The sequence below is a fragment of the Stomoxys calcitrans genome, chromosome 3 (assembly GCF_963082655.1).
Source record: "Stomoxys calcitrans chromosome 3, idStoCalc2.1, whole genome shotgun sequence".
In the NCBI taxonomy this organism is placed as follows: domain Eukaryota; kingdom Metazoa; phylum Arthropoda; class Insecta; order Diptera; family Muscidae; genus Stomoxys; species Stomoxys calcitrans.
This window is the reverse complement of record NC_081554.1, coordinates 192,277,637-192,303,132: the sequence shown is the minus strand read 5'-3', so window position 1 is coordinate 192,303,132 and position 25,496 is coordinate 192,277,637. Positions and strand designations below refer to the sequence as shown.

The 25,496-nt window shown below is 36.8% G+C and overlaps 3 protein-coding genes across 5 annotated transcripts in view; all 3 read right to left on the bottom strand.

Annotated features, from left to right (window-relative positions):
- Positions 1–1,099: 1,099 nt before the first annotated feature.
- On the bottom strand, positions 1,100–5,326 carry LOC106091454 (odorant receptor 45a-like). The gene is made up of 5 exons (XM_013257976.2): positions 5,075–5,326; positions 4,792–4,972; positions 4,263–4,722; positions 1,285–1,440; positions 1,100–1,206 (listed from the first exon to the last, which is right to left on the bottom strand). Exons 1-5 carry the CDS (start codon positions 5,259–5,261, stop codon positions 1,153–1,155), a joined length of 1,038 nt encoding a protein of 345 aa, XP_013113430.2. The 5' UTR covers positions 5,262–5,326; the 3' UTR covers positions 1,100–1,152.
- Positions 5,327–11,018: 5,692 nt separating this feature from the next.
- Positions 11,019–15,491, bottom strand: LOC106091452 (odorant receptor 45a-like). Its single transcript, XM_013257975.2, has 5 exons — positions 15,156–15,491; positions 14,835–15,015; positions 14,285–14,744; positions 11,191–11,346; positions 11,019–11,106 (listed from the first exon to the last, which is right to left on the bottom strand). Exons 1-5 carry the CDS (start codon positions 15,487–15,489, stop codon positions 11,053–11,055), a joined length of 1,185 nt encoding a protein of 394 aa, XP_013113429.2. The 5' UTR covers positions 15,490–15,491; the 3' UTR covers positions 11,019–11,052.
- A 9,120-nt stretch (positions 15,492–24,611) lies between these two features.
- The window catches only part of LOC106091457 (centrosomal protein of 104 kDa), a 203,777-nt gene continuing 202,892 nt past the window's right edge, over positions 24,612–25,496 (bottom strand). For all 3 annotated transcript variants that reach the window (XM_059364599.1, XM_059364600.1, XM_059364601.1), the window contains 3 exons: positions 25,334–25,479; positions 25,162–25,263; positions 24,612–25,096 (listed from right to left, as the gene is read on the bottom strand). In XM_059364599.1, the coding sequence (XP_059220582.1) occupies positions 24,948–25,096; positions 25,162–25,263; positions 25,334–25,479 (397 nt within the window). In that variant the 3' untranslated portion in view covers positions 24,612–24,947. The remainder of the gene's footprint in view (positions 25,097–25,161; positions 25,264–25,333; positions 25,480–25,496) is intronic.

Genomic DNA, 25,496 nt, shown 5'->3' with positions numbered 1-25,496 from the left:
GAGTCAAGGTGTTCCAGTCCTTGACTAACCACAAATCCACAGCCAAATTCATGCCTCGTCACCTCTAGGTGTTGTTGGGGAGTCCTTAGACCATCACCTCAAGTTTTCCGCGTGATGAGCTACTAGCCCGACACCCCAACACAACTTTTTATCGTTCTACAGGTGAACTCGTTTTAGCTACCTTCAGCGGATGTTAAAGGTAGTTGCCCAGGTGACACTGCGGGGGTTTGTGTCCATATTTCAGATAAAGTAAGCTCAAGATAAGCATGGATTTTCCTGAGTTGAAACCAATCAGAACCGTTGCTTAGTTTCTAATATCTCCAAGTCACCTTGACACAATCTTCACCAAAAATAAAAGAGGACCTCTCCGAACCGTTCAATACCAAATGAGGTTTTAGATGGGGGGATTGTGCCCTTTCCCTTAAATATTCGTTCGGATAAGTTAGTCATGAGACACTAAACAGCACATGGTGCCCGTCTATACTGACGACATAGATATTATGGGAAGGAATTAGTAACTGACACGTTTGAAAAGGTCGGATTTAGGTCTCGATTTATCAATATAAAATTTTGATAATTATACCACTCATGTGTATCAGTTAATCCTATTGAACTTAGTGAGTTGAGTTATATGTTACAAGGTTAACATATAACTCACCTCCGGTACCTTTATGAGATTGTGAAGGAACTGCTTCCTAAAATACTAAGTTGAAACAACACAGAAGCTGTTCAACTGTCTTCTCCTCCTTCCCGTTTTCGCAGTTGTGACAGTGTTTGTTGAACTGAACTTTCAGCTATTTTGAGAGTTCTCCAATTTGGCAGTAGCGCCAGAAGTTTACACAAAAATAACAATTTTATCATTGAATTGTGTAAAGGAGATTAAAGCACAGGACCTATCTCCTAGTTCTTTCAGCCAAAATACAACTCGTCACTGGTATAATAAGGCCAAAAAATAATATGTCTGCCCTTTCCCAACCTTTTGCTGCACTTTTAAGCATATTTAGGCAATTTTGGCCCCTGAAAAAGTACATGTATTCATATTTCAACTATGTATAGTGCAACATTTATTGAGATCTCAAGTATTTAGGTGCTAAAATATATAAAGCGATGAACCATATTGCTTATGGCAAGGTTTGAAGCGTTGACTTCGGTCTATTCCTTTATGGCGCCAAGTAATGTAATCAACGAGAATGCCGTTTTGAAAATCTAGAACAAAAGAAAAGTAAATAGAGATGTAAAGTTATAGACCAATGTACAATTTTAGTGTAAACTATTTGAACTTACAAACACCAGCAGGCTCTGATTAAGGTTAAAAAATAAACCCTTCAAAATAGTTTCCCTTTGAGCACGAACTAAAAGAATTAACATCGCTTTTATCTCTGATGGATACATTTTGTCCCAAGGCATAGCCATATAGATATCATTGCAAAGCATATCGTTCTGAAATAATAAATTTCGGAAATGTCATAGATAGTGAAATAGAAACATTTAAGCAAGACCGGTTTTACAAACTAGGAAGAGAAGTTCGCAGCTCTCTCTATTATGAGAATAAAATAATTTAGTTATAGGCTAATTGAAAAAGCAATAAAGCCTGTTATTAGGGATATATGTATAAGCATTTTAAGTTAAAATTGTATACAATTTCAGAGAAATTTGGATTAAGGAGATGTATTAAAGGAGGTATTTGCATTTTAAGTTTTTGAGTTAGATTAAGAACATTTACGCTCTACCGCAAAATATGGGTTATATGAACCCACTTTCAGATACATGCACATAGGTCGAAGACCTTTGTTGTTTGTCGTTACCAACTAAACAAATCCTAAACATCCACACATATATTGGGATTGCTTAACTTCTTATTTAACAAGCGGAGATCCGGGTGATCACGGAATGCGTGAAGTGGTGTGGTGCTAACGCGAGGACGTCGAGTGCGAACATCTTTACCGACATTAAAATTGCCATAAGGTCAATAACAACCAGGACGGTAAGGTCACGAACAGTCTTGCAATGTAAGAAGGAGATTAATGCCTTCTCTGGGGATGGCAAAATCCGTATCGTTTGGTTGCCGGGCCATAACGGAGTAAGGGGAAACGAAAGGGCAGACGATTTGGCGGTGAAGGCCAGAGGCTGCCTTCAATAAACTTGGTTAACCCGAAGCCTTTCTGGTCAACGCAGTCCGAGTTAAGGGTGGGGCGACGAATGCACGTGCAACATTGCGAAACGGTCGGTAGGACGGCGAAAATCCTATGGGGGATCCAGATCGTGAAAAGACGAGGCTATTACTGAAGGGAAGTAAGAAGGAGGTCAGTATAGCTATTGTTATCACAACGAGACACATAGGACTACGAGATCACTTATGAAAAATCGGTGCGGCAAGTGATAGCATGTGTAGGGCATGCGGGGAAGATGATGAGACGTTGGAGCATTTCTTTTGTCATTGCCCAGCTTTCGCGTCTAACAGATACCGGCACTTAGGTGGAGACACAATATCGGACATGAACCAACTTAGGGAAGTGATATTGAAAACAATTAAGGATTTTGTAAGTAGCACGGAATTCCTAACTTAAAATTTTCTTTTTAGAGGTTACTTTATAGTTTTTAGAGCGCAAAAAAACCGACTACTGGCTTAGGTGTATGTCCATAGAGGCATGGGGCGGATTAATACCTGCACCCTCTTTTCAACCTAACCTACTTAACAAACTGCTTAAAAGTTCTGACATCTACTTGTTGTATCTAAGGCGGCTCTGTAGAAGGATTCTCAGTCATTGTTTACCTAATTATATTTTTAAGTTTTTTGTAACAATTAAATTTTTCGTCTTATTAAAGCAATTCAGTATTAAAGTTATTGACTTGTTGAAGAGAAATATAGAAAAATACAAGTAAGAGCGTGCTTTGTTCGGCCGAGCCGAATCTTATATACCCTCCACCATGGATTGCATCAACGAGTCGTTTGCGGTATCTCTATTTAGGCAAACAAAGAATAATGAATAAGAACTGTTATGCTATTGGAGCTATTGTATATCAATTTGTAGTCCGATTGGGACCATAAATGAAGTGAATGCTGGACATTGTAGAAGTCATTGTGTAATATATATTCAGTCCATTCGGATAAGAATTGCGCCTTGTAGGGGCTCAAGAAGTAAAATCGGGAGATTGGTTTATATGGCAGCCGTATAAAGCTATAGATCAATTCAGACCATATTGGGCACGTATATTGAAGGTCATGGGGAAGCCGTGGTTCAAAATTTTTGCCATGTCGGATGAGAATTGCGCCCCCTTGAGGCTCAAGAAGTCAAAATCCCAGATCGGTTTATATCGCAGCTATATTAGGTTATGAATCGATTTGAACCATACTTAGCACAGTTGTTGGAAGTGATAGCAAAACACCACGTGCAAAACTACAGCCAAATCGGATAAGAATTGCGCCCTCTAGAGGCTTAAGAAGTCAAGATCCAAGATCGGTTTATATGGCATATCAGGTTATGAACCGATTTGAGCCATACTTAAAACAATTATTGGAAGTGATACTAAAACACTACGTGCAAGAAGTCAAGACTCAAGATGGGTTTATATAGCAGCTATATCAAAACATGAACCAATTTGACCCATTTACAATCCCAACCGACCTACACTAATAGAAAGTATTTGTGCAAAATTTCAAGCGCCTAGCTTTACTCCTTCTAAAGTTAGCGCGCTTTTGACATACAGACGGACGGACGGACATGGCTAGTTTGACTTAAAAAGTCATGACGATCAGGAATATATATACTATATGGGGTCTTAGACGCAAATTTTGAGGTGCTACAAACAGAATGACTAAATTAGTATACCCCCATCCTATGGGGGAGGGTATAAAAATGCATAATTAGGTCTCGTCTTTAAGTTATAATACTGCATAATTTCGCAGAAATTTGGATTGATGAGTTAAGCTAAACTCATCTTGTTAAGGAAATATAAGCATTTTAAGTTCTTGAGTAACTTTATGGTATTTAACTAGCCATCGCCAAATGTGGCTTGTATGAAACCCCTTTTAGATACATACACATTTAGGTTGGGCTCTAATTTAGATTATGATGAAAAAAAGAATAAAGACGGCTTAACGTCTTGCTTCTGATATACTAGGAAAAAGTGAGATCTGTGTTATTCAAGGCGATTTTCAAGTGGCTTTTTCAAACAGATTTTGTGTAAAAAGTTTCTATGGAAGTTCGGATCATAAGTAGATTTCGACATATTCGATAATTGTTGCCACCTTCTTATCTTACCTCACTTGTTAGTTTCTCTCCTCCAAAGCAGTAGATCATCAATTGTAAAACAATGGAAGCAGAGGCAACAAAATGAAAAGGAATACTTGCAGGATTTGGATCATTTCCCAGGGAGTATAACAAAAAACACATTTGCAAAGTGCTCATAGCAATTTCAGCCCATGACATTGCCCCATATAAATCATTAAGATCATCAACATATTTAGCAACTTTATCGTGATATCTAACAAATATTTTGATATCACTTTGAAAATGCGTATGATCCCCATATACATCAATCTTCACGGCTGTTTTGGCGATTTTATCACGTAAAATACGAAAGTGACCAGATATGGCAAAAATATACCATCCAAAAAGGGTATCAATGCCTATGGAGGTATTGGAGAGACCTCTCAAATGGAGCATGGTAAGTATATAAACAGTAAGAGAAGAAGGCCAACTTCCATCATCAAAGGGAAATCTAAAATAAATAATGATATTTTATCAAAGCTAATACAGATATTACATTTTCATTTGATATTCTACTTACTTTAGTGCAAAAGGCAACTCCAAATGTGTTTCCAAGCCCCTCACGTATTCATAGACCACAAAAAGCCATGGCACAAGGGCTACACAGGCCACTGAAATCCAACAGGCATATAAATAGGCCTTGGCTATCAATTCTCCACGACGATTTTCTGATACCCATTTTTCATTTTCATCAGAATTTGCTTTTGTAAGGGGAAAAAAGAATACAAATTTAAACTTAACCGACAAAGTTTTGTCTTCTAAGCTTTTTTTAAAATTTGTCCTCTTAGCTTTTTTGAACTTACCAGCTGTGGCTAGGGAGTTTAAGTTCCATATGAGTTTCAACATACTACTCCCCTTACCAATAAGCATTGCTCCCTTGAACAAAAGCAGAACACCCTGATTAAACATGGACAAGGAGCTGGTGATGCTATCAATGTTCGTAATACTGTGAAAGGCATAATTGATGAAGCCATATTGAAGTGTTACCATGCAGCTTGTAAAAAAAACAAGTGTCACAGGATGTTTGATAAGATGTTTGCGTTCAGTAGCTCCAATGTCCACGCCTAGGATCATCATTGAATAATGTTGGACATTTAGAAATTTCAAATTTTGTCTTTGCGCCGCCGACAACATGGTCTCTAAAGTCCGTATCTGGAACTGAATTTTCAAAAATTTCTTCCATTTTCCTTTGGGTGATTGTTTTTGAAAAGACTGCAAATTATTTGTTAATTGTTTTGGCTGTAACAACCTCCGCATGTTATCCCTTTTTTAACGCGTAGCCTAATTGTTGGACTAATTGTTTAAACCAAAACAGATGTATGGCACCGACCACGAAATGTAAATAGTAATGAATAATTGAAAAAAAAATTCAATTAAATGTTACAAGGCAAGCAATTTTAACACTTTCTTGTAGGTGGGTTTTGGGAGAGTAGGAAGAGGAATAAAACAACACTGAAAGGAATAAAAATGATTCTTATGATCTTTCAAAAATGTTCAACAAAACATGAAAAACCATAAAATCTGGTAAAACGTTTATCAGATTCCATTACTATATGAACTTGAGCTAAAAATAAACTGCGTTAAAAGGGAAAAATATTTACAAGTAATGAATTCCAAATTTTGTACAAATTAAGAATTTTGAAACAATTTTCAAGCAATATATTTATTTTGAGGGGAAACAAGCATTTTAAGTTTTAACATCCAAATAAGAAAAATCACATTAAGTTCGGCTGGACTGAATTTTATATACCCGCCTTTAGTAAGGTTCATTGCACGAGACGACAGGTTCAGATAGGACTATGAGGAATAGAAGTGGTTTCGGACCGGATAGCTGAGATACCTGTTAGACACTGCTGCCAGCGGCACTGTCTGGATTGACGAAACTCTGGTATTACCATCAGGAAATTCATGCTTCACGGATGGATTAAAACTAAAGGTCAGAGTGGCATATGCAGATTTCGTCCATGAACATTCCACTAAGGAACAGGGGCGAGCTTCTCCCATATCAATTAGTGCAGTCCGATTCAAGTTTAAGCTCAATGATAAGAGGCCTCCTTTTAATAGCCGAGTCCGAACGGCATGCTGCAGTGCGACACCTCTTTGGAGAGAAGTTTTACATGGCATAGTACCTCACAAATGTTGCCAGTATTAGAAGGGGAAAACCACCACCGGTGGTTCGTGCAAGCACAGAATGCGTTAGGTGGTATCGTAATAACACGAGGACGAGGACGAACGGTCCACGCGGCTGTTACTGAAATTAAGTGAGAAAGAGATTAGTATAGCATTCGGTATCATAACGAGACACATAGAACTACGAGCTCACTTGTGCAAAATAGTTACGGCAAGTGATAGCATATGCAGAGCATGTGGGGAAGATAATGAGACGTTGGAGCATTTTCTATGTCATTGCTCGGCTTGCGCGGTTAACAAACACCGACTTTAATCGACTTAGGGGCATGTAATGAAATGATCCAGACAACAGTTAAGATCTTTGTTAGTAGCATGGGATTCCTGACTTAAAACGTTTTTACGGATTACTTTTTAGTATTTAAAGTGCACAATCAGCCGATTACTGGCTTTGGTTTATGTTCATAGTGGCATGGTTTTTTGAAGTCATAACAGGACTCAGCATATGAAAAAGAATAAGCGGTTTTCATGGTAGTTATATAATGTTTAGAGTGAATTAGATCACAAACAACTCAGATACTGGTAGTCATAAAATCGAATGGTAAGAGAATATCGAATATCGTAAGAGAATCGAATGGTAAGAGAATATCGCATGCAAAATTTCATCCAAATCGGATGATTATTCATATAATTTTGAGGAGTAACAAGCATCTTAAGTTTTAGTATGAAAATAAGTAAAAGTTTATTAAGTTCGCCCATGGATCACATATTTTTAGTTCGCTGTTCGAAAAGATCGGTTAATATGTGAGATATATTAAGGTATATACCAATTCGAATCCTTAGTTCTTGAGAAGTCGAATTCGAAAATCGAAACTTAAAAGAATATCACTTGCTCAATTTCAGCCAAATCGGATGATAATTAACTTCCATGTTGTAATGAAATTTGAACTATATGTACTAAGCATGGAGTAAGTGCTCCTGTAGCTAAATTTGTTAAAAAGCTTGTATTTGCCAGTTCAGGGATGGTTTGTCGTTGCTGTGATGTCGCAATAGAGATAAAAAATTGTAAATCTGATTTCAGACTCCCACTTTAACCTAACCTTATCTAACACGGATGTTGAAAGTCAAAAATTAAAATTGAAGTCAAAGAAGTGAATTTAACTGGTCAACCGATTGATTTATATGGGACTTATACTATTTTGGAACCCGTTTTGGACTTCTAACGGCAGTTGCAGCAGGACGTGGTCCTTTTAGTCTGTATTATTAGATGGCCGCCCGTCATTCTGTGATAGCGATAAAAGGAATAAATCATTGCGTTATTTATTGAATTAGGTTATTTGGGGATTGCATATGGGCAAACATAATTCATATTTGGATAGGGCTTCCATATGAGCTGAACAAGAATGTGAGTTCCTAGAAGTGTCAGTTATTAACTCATTGTGCAAAAACATTATATATGCAGTTAATTTATGCCCTTCTACATTTAATTATAATAGACTTAATATACTACAATTGTAAATAAGGACATATATTTACACCGATCATGATAAGATGCATACATATATGCAGTGTTTAATTTTAGTCCTTTCCATTGCAAGTCAGATGTTCTGGATAAAATACCAGTGTAAAGTTGTACGGCTAAGTTATCGATAACATGCAATAACAAATAACAAAAAGCGATTAATCGTGATTTGCACTACTTAGTGCTAAAATAAACACCACAATAGTCTCTATATAAACTGATCCTTCGATTGTACTATGTTGATATTCACTGATGACCTCCAATACCCACACCAAAAAAAGTTGACCTGTGTTAATTATTGGCTATATCAATTGTAATGGGTCTCTAAAGTTTGGCCCGGCTGATATTATCGCATATTTACTTACATTTTCTATAGCATTAACAAACATTATTTTCATTTATGCAGTGTGATATCGTGCACATGGTTTAATAAGAAACTTGCATATTTCTTTATATTTTTTTATGCTTTATATTTAATGCTTTTTCCCTAATAAGGGGACAAGGAAATGGGTACCTGACTAACCATACCTAAAATTTTTTTTTTACTCTGTTTTGACATGGCAACACCTCATGGGTCATTTACACCGAAAAATAAGTCGTATATTCAAAATATTTTTAGGCATTTCGAGTTCGCATTATTTTCGTCAGGTTTTAAGCCCATTGGCTGGTACTTTGCTCGTTTTTCGCTACATTTTTTCGTGATTACTTTTTTAGATAATTGATTTTGAAGCAAAACAAATTGCTAATTTCATTCGGTAGGACATTCCCTCATTAATTTTGACAAAATCTTCATAAAAGTATTACGTTTTTATTGAGATTTTTGTTGTGTTTTAAAAAAGTAATGGTGATAAATTTGTTTTTTCAGCTGTAAAAAACAAACATAGTACCAGCCTTATGGCCGGACATACGAATCTATGCGCCACGGTTATCCCTAATATCATATATAATTTTTTACTCACCACACATTAATATTTGTATGAACTTTTAATGCAATAGAATGAATTGCGTTTTCTGTAAAAATATTGTGGGGGTTGATCCAAGAATGTTAATATGTAATAAAATTTCGCATGAAGATTTCATTAAGGAATGGGGAATTTTTTTCTCATTTCAACGAATGCAGTCCGATCTAAGCTTAAGCTCAATGATAAGGGGCCCTCTTTTTTATACCGAGTTTGAACAGCATTCCGTATAGCAGCACCACTTCGTAGAGAAGTTTCTACTAGGTTGTATAACTCACAAATATCGCCAGCATTACCACTGATGAATGATTTGTGACACATTTCTTATTTTCAGAAACTCCAGAACTCGGAGATGGGGGTGCAATTTAAGCGAAATTTTGTGTCCTATCTTTTGCTCACCTGAAAACAAAAGTTTTATATCCAAATTTCGGATGGGGTACCTGGGGGGACGCCCCACCCCAAAACCTACCAAATAGATATGTAGATCAATCACGACAATATGGGACTCAAAATGTGCGACCAAGTGTTGGGGGGCCTCCCCTCCCTAAAAACACCCCCAAACAGGACTTATTTACTGACCATCGCAATATAGGGCTCAAATAGAAGGTATTTGAGTGTAGAATATGAATATGATATCCAAATGTGGAACCAAGTGTTTTGGGGGCTGCCTCTTTCCAAAAACACCCCCAAAGTGCACAAATTTACGAGCATAGCAATATGGGACTCAAATGAAAGATCTTTGGAAGTACTGCACGAATCTGATATCAATATTCGGAAAAAGTTTCTACTCATCCAATAACACCACCCAAATAGGAAGTATTTGCTGACCATTGTAATGTATGGGTCTCAAATAAGAGGTACTTCAGAGTAGAATAAGAAGCTAATATATATTTTCAGAGAAAGTCACTGAATGGCCGTCCCCAAATCGGACATGTTTGCCGACTATACAAACTCAAATGACCCAAACCCTTTGAGCAAATTCATAAATCAGTTAAGATCATATGGGATTCATATAAAGGCATTGAAATTGCCAAGCGATATATTGGGTTGCCCAAAAAGTAATTGCGGATTTTTTAAAAGAAAGTAAATGCATTTTTAATAAAACTTAGAATGAACTTTAATCAAATATACTTTTTACACTTTTTTTCTAAAGCAAGCTAAAAGTTACAGCTGATAATTGACAGAAGAAAGAATGCAATTACAGAGTCACAAGCTGTGAAAAAATTTGTCAACGCCGACTATATGAAAAATCCGCAATTACTTTTTGGGCAACCCAATACATACAACTACTATTTTCGTAGCATGGTATTTCCCTTTAATTGCCAAAAAAAAAAAAATAATCTCAGGAATAACAGCAGGGCGTTCCTCACATCAGCAAATTTTTGGGTGGTAATGAATAAGCTGATTCCGTATATGGGTGGAGTAAATATTTTTTTACTATTTACGTATAGTATGTATTTTAATGCCTAGTATGGATTTAAATGGCATACCTCTTCGTCATCGTTCTCGTACTCGTAAAGCCATTCTAATATCTTAATGAGTCTGTTTTAAAGCCTATTACACTAAAACGAGCTGGGGTTACCTTTGTGAAGGTCCATTTTTGGATACTTCGTTTAGGAAGATATATGCATTCTAAGTTATATTTCTTTCATATATTTAAACAAATACTTATTTTAGTTGTAGGTAGAGATTGTAATTGGGTCAACTCTTGTTAACTTTAGGACAGCTTTCTTATAAACCAATCTTACGGTAAAATATGAAAAACCTCTTCGGACTTGACTTCTTTTGTAACTTGGAGGTCCAATTATTTGACAGATTATTCAGAAAATTTGCATGACCATGATCCTTTCAACAGCCAACAATGATCTTATTAGGAGATCTTTAGATTCGACTTCTTGAGCATCTGGAGGGTGTACTTCCTTCCTAATTTGGTAGCAATTTAGTCACATCATCATCATCAGATTTTACGATAGAACTTCTTAAGGACCTGAAGCGCGCAATCCTTAACCAAATTAATTGGGGATTTGAACAATAAAACCAATTTCTATTTTAATGCTCATACAACAACATATATGCTTTATTTCACAGATTTTTTAAGCGAAACAACAGTAAAAGCTTTAACTTAAAAAGGACCTCGGATGGAGGAAAGATATACAATTATTTTGTTTTTTTATTATTCCTTTATGGCGCCTAGTAAAGTGATGAAAGAAAATGCAGTTTTAAAAATCTACGATAAATTAAGGAGGAATAAAAAATATTATTTTATTAATAATACGCATTCAGTTGTTAAGAGTAACATGTTTGGACTTACAAACACCAAGAGACTCTGATTTAGATGATAAAACAAACCCTTCAATATGGTTTCCTTTTGGGTGCGAACTAGAGCGATTAATATCAACTTTTTCTCCGATAGATGCATTTTCTCCCAGGGCATGACCATGTAGATTTCTTTGCAAAGCAAGTCGTTCTGAAAAAATAAGTAAGAAGAACAACAAGTCAGAGTCATTCATTATGATCTTTTTATTTGACTTGTTGAGAACCGTGATGGCGAGGTTCTTATACGATTGAACTGATTTTGTGTTATGGCTTCCAACGTACATGCTATGTATGGTCTGAATCGAACTATAGAATCTATTATATCTCCTATATAAAGCGAGCTCCCATTTTAACTTCTTGAGCAACCGGAAGGTACAAAGTAGTATTTGGAGTAATAAGAAGAAGTACATGGCTTAGCACCATGCTGTGCTGGGAGTAGTACGTTAGGTTAGGTTAGGTTTAAGTGGCAGTCTGCCATCAGACTCACTTAGACGTTTTCGTCCATTGTAATTCCACAGGAGCAGAAGAAGAAATATGCCTTCTAGTTCCTACCGTTGAACCATCTACATTGCTTTAAAAAGCCCAATAACTTGAGAATGTTCACATCCGCTAAATCAGACAGGTTCTCAAGGAAATGAGAACCTAAATTGGAACTCCTTCTAACTGCGTACATTACTGGTTGTAGTTGTAGTACGTGTTGCTTGAAGTAACACAAAGTACCATACTGACCAGAACAAGGTATCATATGGAGTAGCACGAGAAAGCATTTAGAGTAGAGCGAAGTTCGTAGTTCTTGGGGTAGTATCTAAGAAATACAAAATAGAAGTTGGAGTAGTACAAAATAGAAGTTGGAGTAGTACGAAATAGTAACTGGAGTAGTTCGAAATAGTACTTGAAGTATTACATGAAATAGTATGCAGTAGTCTCAGTAAACTGTTTGCTTTGATAGATATAGAAAATATTAAGTTTTTGAGCATCTGGATGTATACTAAAACTGCACCAAATGCTGTGATTTTAACATAGGATAAATGGGCCATACCGGTCCATGTTTTGATAAAGCTGCCATATAAACCGATCTTGGATCTAGACTTCTTTAGCCTCTAGAGGGCGCAATTCTTATCCGATTTGGCTGAAACTTGGCATAGCGTGTTTTTTTATGACTTCCAACAACTCTGCCAAAAATGGTTTAAATCGGTTCATAACCTGATATAGCTGCCATATAAACCGATCTGAGATCTTGACTTCTTGAGCCTCTAGAAAGCGGAATTATTATCCGATTTTATTGAAATTTTGCACGTAGTGTTTTGGTAGCACTTCCAATAACTGCGCCAAGTATGGTTTAAAGAGGTCCATGTTTTGATATAGCTGCCATATAAACCGATCTTAGGTCTTGACTTCTTGAGCCTCTAGAGGGCGCAACTCTTGTCCGATTTAACTGAAACAACAACTGTGCTAAGTATGAATCAAATCAGTTCATAATCTGGTATAGCTGTCATATAAACTGATCGTGGATCTTGACTTCGTGAGCCAATAGAGCTCGCAATTCTCATCCGATTTGGCTGAAACTTTGCATGAGGTGTTTTGTTATAACTTCCAATAACTGTGCTAAGTATGGCGAAAATCGGTATAGAACCTAATATAGCTGCCATATAAAACGATCTGGGATTTTGACTTCTTGAGCCTCTATGGGGCGGAATTCTCATCCGATTTAGCAGAAATTTTGTACAACGCCTTCTCTCATGACTTTCAACATATGTGTCTAATATAGTCGGAATCGATCAATAGCTTGATATAGCTCCCATATAAACTTATCTCTCGATTTTGCCTCTTGAGCCCCTATAAGGCGCAATTCTTATCCGAATGAACTGAATTATTACACAATGACTTCTACAATGTTCAGCATTCATTTATGGTCCGAATCGGACTACAACTTGATATAGCTTCAATAGCATAACAGTTCTTATTCAATATTCTATGTTTGTCTAAATAGAGATACCGCGCATAGAACTCGACAAATGCGATCAATGGTGGAGGGTATATAAGATTCGGCCCGGCCGAACTTAGCACGCTCTTACTTGTTCATTACTTTGGAAGAGTGTTTGTATCCACGATGAATAAAACAAACTTCTGGAAGATTTTTTTCGCAATTGTTCTTCTGTATGAGTCTCGAAACACTTTTCTACGATATCATTGGACAATCCATTGCGTGTGCGTAAGTTTTAGTAAACTCTTCGTGACGATTCTCTTACAACCCATTGCGTTATAATCTTTCGTATGACTCGCGAAACACTCTTCTATGTTATCAATGGATATCCCCATTGCGTGTGCGGTTTTTAGTTTTAGCAACTATTCGCAATGGTTATTACGCAACTCATTGCGTTATACTCGTCCAGAAGATTTGTTTATTAATCACATGAGTTAATTTTTCGCTATTGCTTTTATTTTCAAGCCTGGTGCGATGTTTTGTTTTGAGTGGACAACTTCCACAACACCAAACAGTATTCTCACTTTGCTTATATGACGAACATGACTAGTAATATAAACATTGTTTAAAGTTTTTTCGTAGCTGTTGCGTTTTCGATGAATAAACTAATCTTGATCTGTATTTTTAGATCTTTCAAGCGAATAACGCCCAACTCTTTTAAAACATTATTTAATAAATATTCAGAAATACTTATATGCGCAACTCTTCTAGAAGACCATTTTATTAATCTTCCAAAACACTCGTTTGTTACACAACTGCCCACATGATTCGAAGATCTTTCAAGACTCTTCTGACTTACTCTTAGTCTACACATAGGGAAGATTCGCGGAACACTCTTTCAGAAGATTCGTTTTCGTCTACGACTCTAAGACAAGCTCATCCGCGATCGTAGCCTTGTTCTAGAAGATTCGCGGAAGCTTGTTTGGCGATCAAAAATATTTGTAGGACACAAGAACATAGGCCCATGGGCTTGGAAATATTACGCACACTACCACATGTGCTCAACCCTGGTCTACGTACACAATATCGTGTAATAGTGTGTATGTGTGTGCTTGTCCATTACACAGTAAGTTGTAAATATGTTTGACTTTTCTTCAAAACTTACCTCATACTTCAACTTTTCCCCTCCAAAACAATAGATCATCAACTGTATTATAATAGCAGCGGTGGCAAGAAAATGAAATGGTATGCTAGCTAAATTTGGATCATTTCCCAGGGAATATAAAAGAAAACACATTTGCAAACAACTCAAAGTTATTTCGGCCCATGATATGGCACCGTAAAGCTCATTCAGATCTTCGACAAATATTGCCACATGATTATGGTACGTAACAAATGCTGCAATGTCCTGTTGAAAATCCAAATGATTATCATACAAATCTATTTTCATGGCCGCCTTTTGGATTTTATCACGTAAAATGTGAAAGTGGCCAGATATGGCGAAAATATACCAACCAAACAGGGTATCAATGCCTATGGAGGTATTGGATAAGGCTCGCAATAGGCTTAATGTCAAGATATAAATGACCAAAGAGGCAATCCAACCGCCATCATCGTAGGGGAATCTGAAAGAAAAGAAGTTTACTTAAAATCTACGAGGGTGAATCAAATATAATAAAGAAGTGTAAAGGCTTTAAGGATCCCCTTATACTGACTTCACTGCAAAGGGCAACTCCAAATGAGGCTCCACTCCTTTAAAGTATTCATAGATTACAAAAAGCCATGGTAAAAGTGCACAACAGACAACCGATGTCAAACAAGCGCAAAAATAAGATTTGGCCAGCAATACGGCGCGCCGATTCTCCGATAACCATTTTTCATATTCCTCGGCATTGGCTTTAGAGAAACGAAAAAGGGAATAGGAAAAACTACTTTTAAAAACCTAAAGCACTTCGGATCAGACATATCAGCAGACATATGGGGCATTCTATAAAAAATTTAACAATTGTTTGCTTTTCAGCCATATACCTGCATACCTTCTTTGGCCAAAGAGTTTAAATTCCATATTAAATTCAACATCTTGCCACCATAGTGTATAAGCATAGACCCCTTAAACAAAAGTAGACCACCCTTATTAAACATCGATAAGGAACTGGTGATGGTATCTATATCGGTGATGCTATCCTTGGCATAATTAAAGAATCCATATTGGAATAACACAATGGAAAAGGTAAAGAAAGCTAAAGTTCCCGGTGATTTGATGAGTTGCTTGCGAGAAGTAACCCCCAGATCCAGTCCTAGGATGCCCATAGCGTAGCGTTGAATTTTAAGAAACTTCAAATTTTGTGTTTCCTCCGCCAATGATGACATGGTTGTTGATCGTCGCAAAATTAACTGGATTTTTAAAAACTAAGCTCTTGGCATTTTAGTGATGTTCTATTTTGGAAGTGGTCTATTGTTAGTGAAGTGTCTGCAAATCATTTTCTTTTAATTGCTTTGGTTGAAACCGCTTGTTAACCTTTTTCACACTAAATTTTAAAGGGACTATAAATGGAAAAAGATACTACTAACTGATGGCATAGGCCACGATATGTAAATATGAATGAATTATTAAATGGGTTGTTTTCATATATGTCATTTTACACCTCTGCCTAGGGAATGGTTGTATTTAAACGAACAGAAGACTAGACTGAAAGAAAATGATCTGTTGATATTCATGAGCATAGTAATTTTGATCATCAGACACAAACAAAAATACACACGAAATTGATATTCTGGATTTTTTTGATGTTCGTTGTCAGATATTTAGACCAATCATAGCTTTTTAAATACCAAAAATCTCCAGGATATGACCTCATTGATGGGAAAGTGCGGAAAGCATTACCAAAAAAGGCATAATTTATCTAACTGTACTTTTTAATTCTGCTTTACGACTAAGCTGTGTTCCTATCCAATGGAAACTTGCTAACATTTTTATGATTCTTAATCCAAACAAGCCTGAAAATTTCGATTTGTCCTATAGGCCCATAAGCTTGTTTCCAATAATTTATTGGCATGTTCAGCAAATTGACATGGTTGGTAAATATGCCCGGTTAAAGTGTGATAGGGGTGGTCTCCCAAACATTAATCCCTGGATATATATCAGCATCGTGCTCTATTCTCATGTATCTATATATCATTTATTTGAACCCCATATTGGCATTGGCCTCGAAATAATATATCAAATCCGTTTCCTCAAGACAGTTGGTCCCGAATGTTGACATCAGATTTGTGGTCTACTCTCAAACACCTTTCATTTGAGCCCCATATTTCCGTAGTCGGCAAACATGACCGGTTTGGGGGTGTTTTGGGAGATGGGCGGCCACTCATTGACTTGGCCTTGAAAGTATATATCATATTCGTGTTCTACTTTACAGTACCTCTGAGCCCCATATTGCAATCGTCAGCAAATACTTCCTATATGGGTGGTGTTATGGTGGTGGGGTGCCCCCATAGACACTTTTTCCCGAATATTGATATCAGACGAGGGTGTAAAAAAATAAAAGCGTGCTAATGCGACGAATTTAGAGAAAATCTAGATAATGATTACCACTTGATGTTTCTTTTTGTCCACACAAATTGATCTACCCCAATGTTCAGGTAATTGTGAGAGGTGCGAAGACTGGCTGGCATTGTAATCACGGAAATGTCAAGGTCCACACCGCAGACAGGTTTGAAAGCGAATATGAGACCTATTGGGGTCTGTACCCGAAACTGTCCTCCAAGGTTGCCCTTAGGCTGAGGGAACTCGGCATGCCGAAGGAGAACGGGTGTGGCTACAGTTCCATTTTAGATTCTAAAGATGCGATGGGTAGGATGAGCAATATACCTGACTATTTGACACCGACTTGACTCGATATTGCGGTGAGACGGCCAAACTATTGTACGCTGTTTCAGGCAGAGGTCAGTGCCATGATGATAGCCACAAATGAAATCCTGGAATGGGATTTTGCAAATTCGATTATGGACATTTCTTTAAGGAACAACGGGGATACTTCTATCATATCGATGAGTGCTTTACGATAAAAGTTTAAGCTCAATTTTAAGGAGCCTCCTTTTTATAGCCGAGTCCGATATTTTATTTTTTATCTGAATATCCATTGATATATGTCCTATCGATACTATCGGCAAAGTTAAATTTTTTGCAAAATTGAGCACAAATAAGCTATCCGACAGTGAAATTAACCCTTAAGATGCATTGGGCCTATAAAGGGCGCAATTTTTATCAGATTAAGCTAAAATTTTGTATAATGAATTCTCTCATGGCTTCCAACTGCCTAAATAAACCGATCTCGTGATTTTTACTTTACATTTTCGTGTGAAATATAGGGAAAATAACGATAGCATCGATGCTATCGATACTTACAATATAACAAGAAATATTGAATGCTACGATTGTCGATAGTTTGCCAGCTCCGAACAACGTGCGGCTGTGTGACACCTCTTTGGAGAGGAGATTTTACATGGAAGGCATATCAAAATATACAGTGCCTATCAAATGTCGCCAGCATTGGGAGGGATAACCACCACTGAAAGTTTTATCTGATGTTCTCGCCAGGATTCGAGCTCAGTAGTAGTAGAATTCTAATGCTTAGTTTAAAAGCGATAACAGAAAAGTTCCGATACTGAAAAATTATACAATATACGTCAATTTCGAGAAAATCGGTTCTGCCGTTTTTCAGTCTATACGGAACAAACAAACCGAGTCCCATATATCCGTGATTGGCTAATGTTTCCTTTTTGGGCGTTTTTGTGGGAGAGGGTTGACCCCCTATACTTCGACATGAATTTGTATGCCAGTTTCGTTATCTACTCCCGCATACTTTTCATTTGATACCCATATTGTCCTTATCGATCCACTTTTGGTTTGGCGTGGTGTTTTTGGTGTTCCTTTATCAATAAATTATAAAGCCTATTCCTACTTCCTGACCATATTCGAAAACTACTCCCAAATTCCTTTTATTTGAGTTCCATATTATCATGATCGTCAAATAACCCCTTTTTAAGGGATTTGGAGCTGGGGCGGCTCCCCAGGTACTTAGATCCAACTTTTATTATGAAATTCGTACTCTACTCTTGAATACCTTTCATTTAAATCCCATATTGACCCGATCGGTCCATTTTTATTTTTGGGTAATACTTTTGTGGTAAGAGGGAGGGTCCTCCCCCTCCCGATATCAAAAAATTATATAGCCTAAAATTGCAAGGTAATCGGTTCAGCCGTTTTTGAGTCTATACAAACCAACAAACAAACACAAATTGAATTTTATATATATGTAAGATACTGCAAATCGGACGAACACATATATAGGAGCTATATCCAAATCTAACCCGATTTTTTCCACTTTCAATAGGCTTCGTCTCTAGGCCGAAAAACATGCCTGTACCAAGTTTGAAGACGATCGGATGAAAATTGCGACCTGTAGTTCGTACACAAATTAACATGGACAGGCGGACAGACAGACGGACATAGATAAATGGAATCAGAAAGTGATTTCAGAGTCGATCGCTATACTTATCAATGGGTCTTTCTCTCTTCCATTTGGGTGTTACAAACAAATGCACTTTGTTATAATACCCTGTACCACAGTAGTGGTGTAGGGTATAAAAAGAGTCAAGCCGAACGGGCCATAAATGATTGTTTGGTAAGCAATTAAAAATTTGATATGCTCGAGGTGATGCACTGTTAAGCGCCGTGGGTCCGCTTCTGAGGGTCCCCAAATTTTCCATACTTATCAAAAAACCCCTCTACATAGACAATGTTAAGTTTCGTGTACATTTCTCTATCCGTTCCAAAGTGTTATTTCCAAAATTTTTCAATTTTGCAACACTGTGCATCGATCGAAGAAGGATGAAGGAACTACTGGATTTTGATAAAAGGACTAAAACCGGGCACTTTGCAGTAGTCCATTCAGCTGCGCACATTGAAATCTCGCATAATGATTATCACGGAAGGTATCTTGACGACATTAAGGTCCATAAGGACAAATGTGTCTGATAAGCTCTAGCTCCCTAGTTTTCTTCATTAAATCCATTTCCATTAAAAACCATTCTTGTATTTCTACCAACATAATTTTTCCAGTGTAAATTTTAAAATAAGTTATCTTTAGTATAGTAGTCCACCACGATTAATTACAACATTTGTTTGTTTATTAGTGATAGGTAATTGCGACAGCTTTTAATTATAAGCTTCATTTTTTAATTGTACCAAATTTCAAATTGAATTATTGCCCAAAGTACCGGTGAATGAAATTCTTCTTTGGCCTGGTAGATGGAATGTTGGGGACTGTGGCCTCAGTTCACATTTGATGGTGGTAGAGGACGGTGAAGTATCGGAACGTGTTGAATTAAATCAATGTTTAAAAAAGAAATAATGGTTAAAAAAACATGAAATTAGAACTTATTGACATTTTATATTTTAATTTGGATAGTTACAAAGGGTGATTTAATCACAATGCATGATGTTAATTGCTATTCAAAACGAAATTTCAAAGTTTTATTTAATATTTTTATACCCACCACCATAGAATGGGGCGTATACTAATCTAGTCATTTCGTTTGTAACGCCTCGAAATATTGAGCTGCGACCCCATAAAGTATATATTTTCTCGATCGTGTCGATGTCTGTCAGTCCGTCTGTCTGTCGAAATCACTATAGAGGCCAAAGGCATAAAGAAAGCCGCTTCAATTTTGCACAGATATTTCTTTTTGATGTACAGGGGCAAACGTTTGCCCCTATACCTTAATGGAGTGTTCATGGGCAAATTTTCTTTTTGAGCGTTGCGTTGAAAAATGCATCTCTGCATACAAATACCACATTGTTTTGTTTTACACCTAATAGGGACAACCTAATTGTGCCCCTAAAATGTATGGTATACCCTGAATTAAGGTTCACATTTATGAACTCCGAGTTCGCCACTTACCTTAAAGAGTATAACGAACAAAAAAAACACATGGGCCGATTTAGCCCATTTACAATACCAACCGACCTACACTAATAAAAGGTATTTGTGCAAAATTTCAAGCGGCTAGCTTTATTCCTTCGAAAGTTTGCGTGCTTTCGACAGACAGACGGACGGACGGACATGGCTAGATCGACATGACGATCAAGAATATATATACTTTATGGGGTCTTAGACGTATATTTCGAGGTGTTACAAACAGAATGACGAAATTAGTATACCCCCATCCTATGGTGGAGGGTATAACAATGGAAATTACAATAAAGCTATGATGGGAGCAGAAAAAGGGAAACTGTAACTGAAATTTACGCGCTATTAAAGATGAGGGAGGTACTATTATTCTGTAGATGTAGGTGTGTTGGTAAAGAATTGTGAACAGTTTGCAGGCCACATCTAAGGACCAAAACCTCATATTAAATGATTTGACAGGTTCAAAAAGTCACCCATGACAACAAGCCCAGGATACTTGTCAAAATCAACATTCCCGTTAGGTAAATAAACAACCATAGAAGACCCATTCCCAACAATTTCAATATATAAAGATTCACAGGTAGTGGCAGTTGCCCAACAACAAAATATTGAGTGCACTATCTGTCAAAATCAGTGATTAGTGCAACTCTGATTTTGTGTGTGTTATTATTTCGCGCCATTTTTCGTTGTTTGTGTGTGTGATGGTTCTTAACAATAATACATACACACAGAACCAAAATTCGTTGAGAGATAGTGCACTTCGCGAAAAAAAAATTTACTCAGCTGTTTACGGTACACTACCTTGTAAATATGTCATGGTTAAACCATATCTCCGTGATTCTAATAACATCGAGACTACATTTGGCAAACATTTTTTTTTAAATTCCTCTAGTGTCGTGTTCGAATTCGAGGGACAAAAACTTTGGGCATTAATATGGCCTGAAATAAGATTATTATTACATCGACTGATACAATTATCCATAAAGCCAATATCACTAGCAACAGGACCTAAGTTATTGTTTTCCGTCATTATATCTTAAAAAACCCTGTTTATAGGGGAGGGATTTATTTTTAAATCCCGCTCATGGCTGAATAATCGTTAAAAGTACCAAAATATACAACTGTTTTCAAGAATTGTCTATGGTTGCGTGTGATATGCACATTCATGTGTACGCATGTACGCTGGCGTATGTCACTTAAATCCCCAAAAAACGCAGTGTAAACGGACAGCATTTGTTTTTGGATTTAATTAAATTCAGATCATAAAAACTTCAATGTAAACTTCCTATAGTTTGTGAATATGGGGATAAGCATTTAGCGGGAAGAGCGTTTTATTTGTACATAAACTAGCTAATCCGCCAGATTGGGAAATAAAACTGATCAAATGATATGCGTTTAGTGGACTGAAAAGGTCAGGTGCATTATTTTGCCATTACTTACCAAAGTTTTACAATTAGAAAAAAACTTAATTTTTGTATGTAATTTTATTCAGAATCATTCATCAATCTTTAATCTACAATTGAATTGTATTCATTTCATATTTATTAATTTAATTTTCTAATAATTGTCTTGTTTGGTTTTGTTTTTCTTTATTAATATTTTATTTCAAATTGGATGGGTTTCATTTAACGGACGTTTAACTATAGTTTTTGTTGAAAATAAACTAAGTACAAATTTATTTGAGACATTTGAACAGAATATATAGTTTGAATAGTAGTAGAGGAGGATTTTTATTTAAAATTCAAACAAAACATAATTTATGTACCATATAATAACATTGATAACAAAGATTATTGGGTTAACACTTTGAGAGAAACTTTAAAAAAAAAATACTTAGGTGCTTAATCGGCAATGAGCTGTTCGTACAAGGAGATAAATTAATTCAACAAGTTGGTGGACAAAGGTTAAAGACAAAAAACTTGAAAGTCCAATAATCTATTTAATTGAAAAGCTTATTTTGTGTATAGGAAACTACCTTTTTCCAAACTTGTTTAATTTATCTTCCTGTGTAAACACGCCATGAACATAACAGGTTTTTTGTTTTTGTATTGTATAATGAAGTTTAACAAAAACACAATTTCCAAAACAAAAACTAATTCATAACAAAGTTTTATGCTTAAAATAGGAACTTAAAATACAAACTTAGTTTTATAAAATAAATAAATAAATCGTTTATATGTAGTGTAGCATTACATATTTTATTTTGTAACAAAATAAGTAAAAATAGTAGTTTTCAATGCTGTTATACAAAATAATACGTGTTATTATGTATAAATGTATAAAACTTAATTTTATAGTCGTGTTTGTTTTTTGTTTTGTTGAATTGTAATTTTTAATAAAGCCTTCGCACGGGGAGATCACCTTTTTGCCTGGGAAGAATTGAATAATGGGGATAAATAGTATGTAGGTATTTGTATGTATTGGCAACCCTAATGAATGAGTACCTGAATTTGCATGTACCCTTTCCATTGCGGAGTTTGTCTCCGGGTTGATAACAAGTTTGAGGACATTCTGTCTGAGGAGAATTACTACTACTAAACTAAATTTCCCATTAAGGAATAGGGGATACTTCTCTCATACCAATGAGTGCATTCCGATTAAAGTTTAAGCTCAATGATAAGGGGCCTTATTTTTTATAGCCGAGTCCGAACGGCGTGCCGCAATGCGACACCTTTTTGATGGTCTCGCCAGGATTCGCACCCAGGCGTTCAGCGTCATAGGAGGACATGCTAACCTCTGCGCTACGGTGGCCTCCTGCAAAAAGTTTACAATGATTATATTTGATGTGGAAACCGTGTTACTTCGGGGCACTAGAAAGCCTGGGGCCCATAGCTGGGTCTTAAAAGTTAGCCACCTTGGCCCCACCCAATTTTGTTCAGTTAGCCGAAAGAAAAATTTTCAATAAAAACAAGTAAAAAGGCGTTAAGTTCGGCCGGGCCGAACTTTGGATACCCACCACCTCGGGTATACATATAAACCACCTTTCGTCATACCGTTAAAAATGTATAATTTATGCGCTCATAGCAGCTATACCGAAAAATGGTTCGATAAGGACCAAATTCGACACGGACATGGAGTGGTCTAATAAGTACAAGTCATTGTTCAATTTTGTAGAACAAAATATTGTCTTTTTGGCCGAACTGAACCATATACGACAAGGATTTCGAGGGGCCTAACACAACTCTCTGTCCCAAGGTTTGACTAAATCGGACAATAAATGCGCCTTTTATGGGACCAAGACCTTAAATGGAGATATTGACCTATGTGGCAGCTATATCCAAATCTGAACCGATCTTGGCCAAATTAAAGTCGAATGTTTAAGGGCCTAACACAACTCACTGTCCCAAAGTTCGTCGAAATCAGGCAATAAATGCGCCTTTTAGGGCCCAAAACCTATATCCAAATTTGGCCCGATCTGAGCCAAATTGAAGATGGACGTCGAAGGGCCTTACACAACTCACCGTCCCAAATTATGGCTTGATGGGACAATAAATGTGTCTTTTATTGGCGCAAGACCTTAAATCGAGAGAACGGTCTATATGGCAGCTTTATCCAAATCTGAACCGATTTAAGCCAAATTGAAGAAAGATGTCGAAGGGCCTAACACAACTCACTGTCCCAAATTTCAGCAAAATGTGACTTTTATGGGCCTAAGACCCTAAATAGGCGGATCGGTCTATATGGGGGCTATATCAAGATATAGTCCAGTATAGCCCATCTTCGAACTTAACCTGCTTATGGACAAAAAAGAATCAGTGCAAAGCTTCAGCTCAATATATCTATTTTTATACCCTACACCATAGAATGGAGGTATACTAATTTCGCCATTCTGTTTGTAACACCTCGAAATATGCGTCTAATAGCCCGCATATGAACTATGGGGGCTAGCTCTTCTTCCATATACTTTCCTTCGATATACATACATAATATTAAAAACGGTGGCCATACCCGTCCCCTTTGAGCATGCCGAGCTCTCTCAGGCTAAGTGCAATTTTGGCGGCAAAGTTCCAAATAAAGACCCCAGGCTGGCTAAGAATGCACCGTGCAGTGATTAGATACTCCCACTGCTCGGAAAGAAGTGAGCGTGTTAATCAAGCAGCCAAAAGTTCTAAAATTTTACCAAATTCTGGTTTTTGCAATTGTGGGGTCTTTCATGTTCCTGACTATTAAGGCAATCGCGTAAACGAAAGAGACCAACTTCTCGATGTTGACATTTGAGTGAAATGGTAATTTTGGTAAAAGTTTATAAGGTGAAGCCCTCATAAATATCGCCAGGACTAGAGTAGGAATTACTCTACCTCTCCAGAACTTAAAGTATAGAAAATCATTCAATGTATGCAAGCTCACTGACTTCATTCCCACCAGGCGAAGACTTTCCCCTCATGTAGGCTAGTGCTTTATGTTTAAGATTTTAATGCTGCAGTTGCTATTAACGGTTTGATTTGAAATGGTTATCTATTGCAATAGCATGTGTTTTTTCAAATTCTTGTTTAAGTTTAAGCTCCAAAAAAATTGTATCACTTAACAGTTTAAGACGTTTTATGAGGATTTCTGTCTTAAATTCAGTTTCAAATGTGCTTATGATTATAAATCCCTAAATTATGTAGAGTATAGAAGAGCTCAACATAGAGAAGGGGGCTAGATTTGCTCCCCCCTGTAGCATCTCATTGACTTTCTCAATATTTTAATTGATTTTGTTAGTGATGTTTTTTGATTATTTTCCCAAATTATTCTGTCGCCCTTGTTTGCATCTTAATAAGGCAGATGGTGGACCGACTGATGTGATTGTCCCGAAAATAATTCATTTAGGAGACTGTGCTTATTTGTCATGGAACAAAAACTCAAGTTGGCAGAGATTTATGAAGATGAGGTGGATTTCTTGGAACGTCTTCTTGAATTACCGGGGCACCCGGAGGCACTCAGTAAATGTAGTTTCCAGCCACCATCCAAGGGCAAATGTACATCGTCGTGACACAAAGGGCAACGAGCAGCTCCGGTTTTTAGTTCTATGTGAGAGAAAAGAAAAAAGTTAATAAATGCTAAAGCTTTGCTGTACTATGATTCTTGTTACCTCTGCAATAGTCTTCCATTTGATGCAGATCATAGAGTTGCTTATGCACCGATTCTGTGCAACGCTCACACATGATGTAGTTGTCTTTGGTCTCGCATTCCTCTGAAAATATCAACAAAGTATTGGAATTATTTCTGTCTGTCTCTCTCTCTCTCTTTTCAAAGCAACTCACTGGTCAAATGATAATTTAAAGCCGCCACCTCCAACACCTGACTGCATTGGGGACACTTTGTAAGAAATGGACAGGATTTCCAATAATGACGATCCAATTGGGATTGATCACCATTTTGGGAGGACCAATCACAAAATGGACAACATCTGCAACAACAACAAAA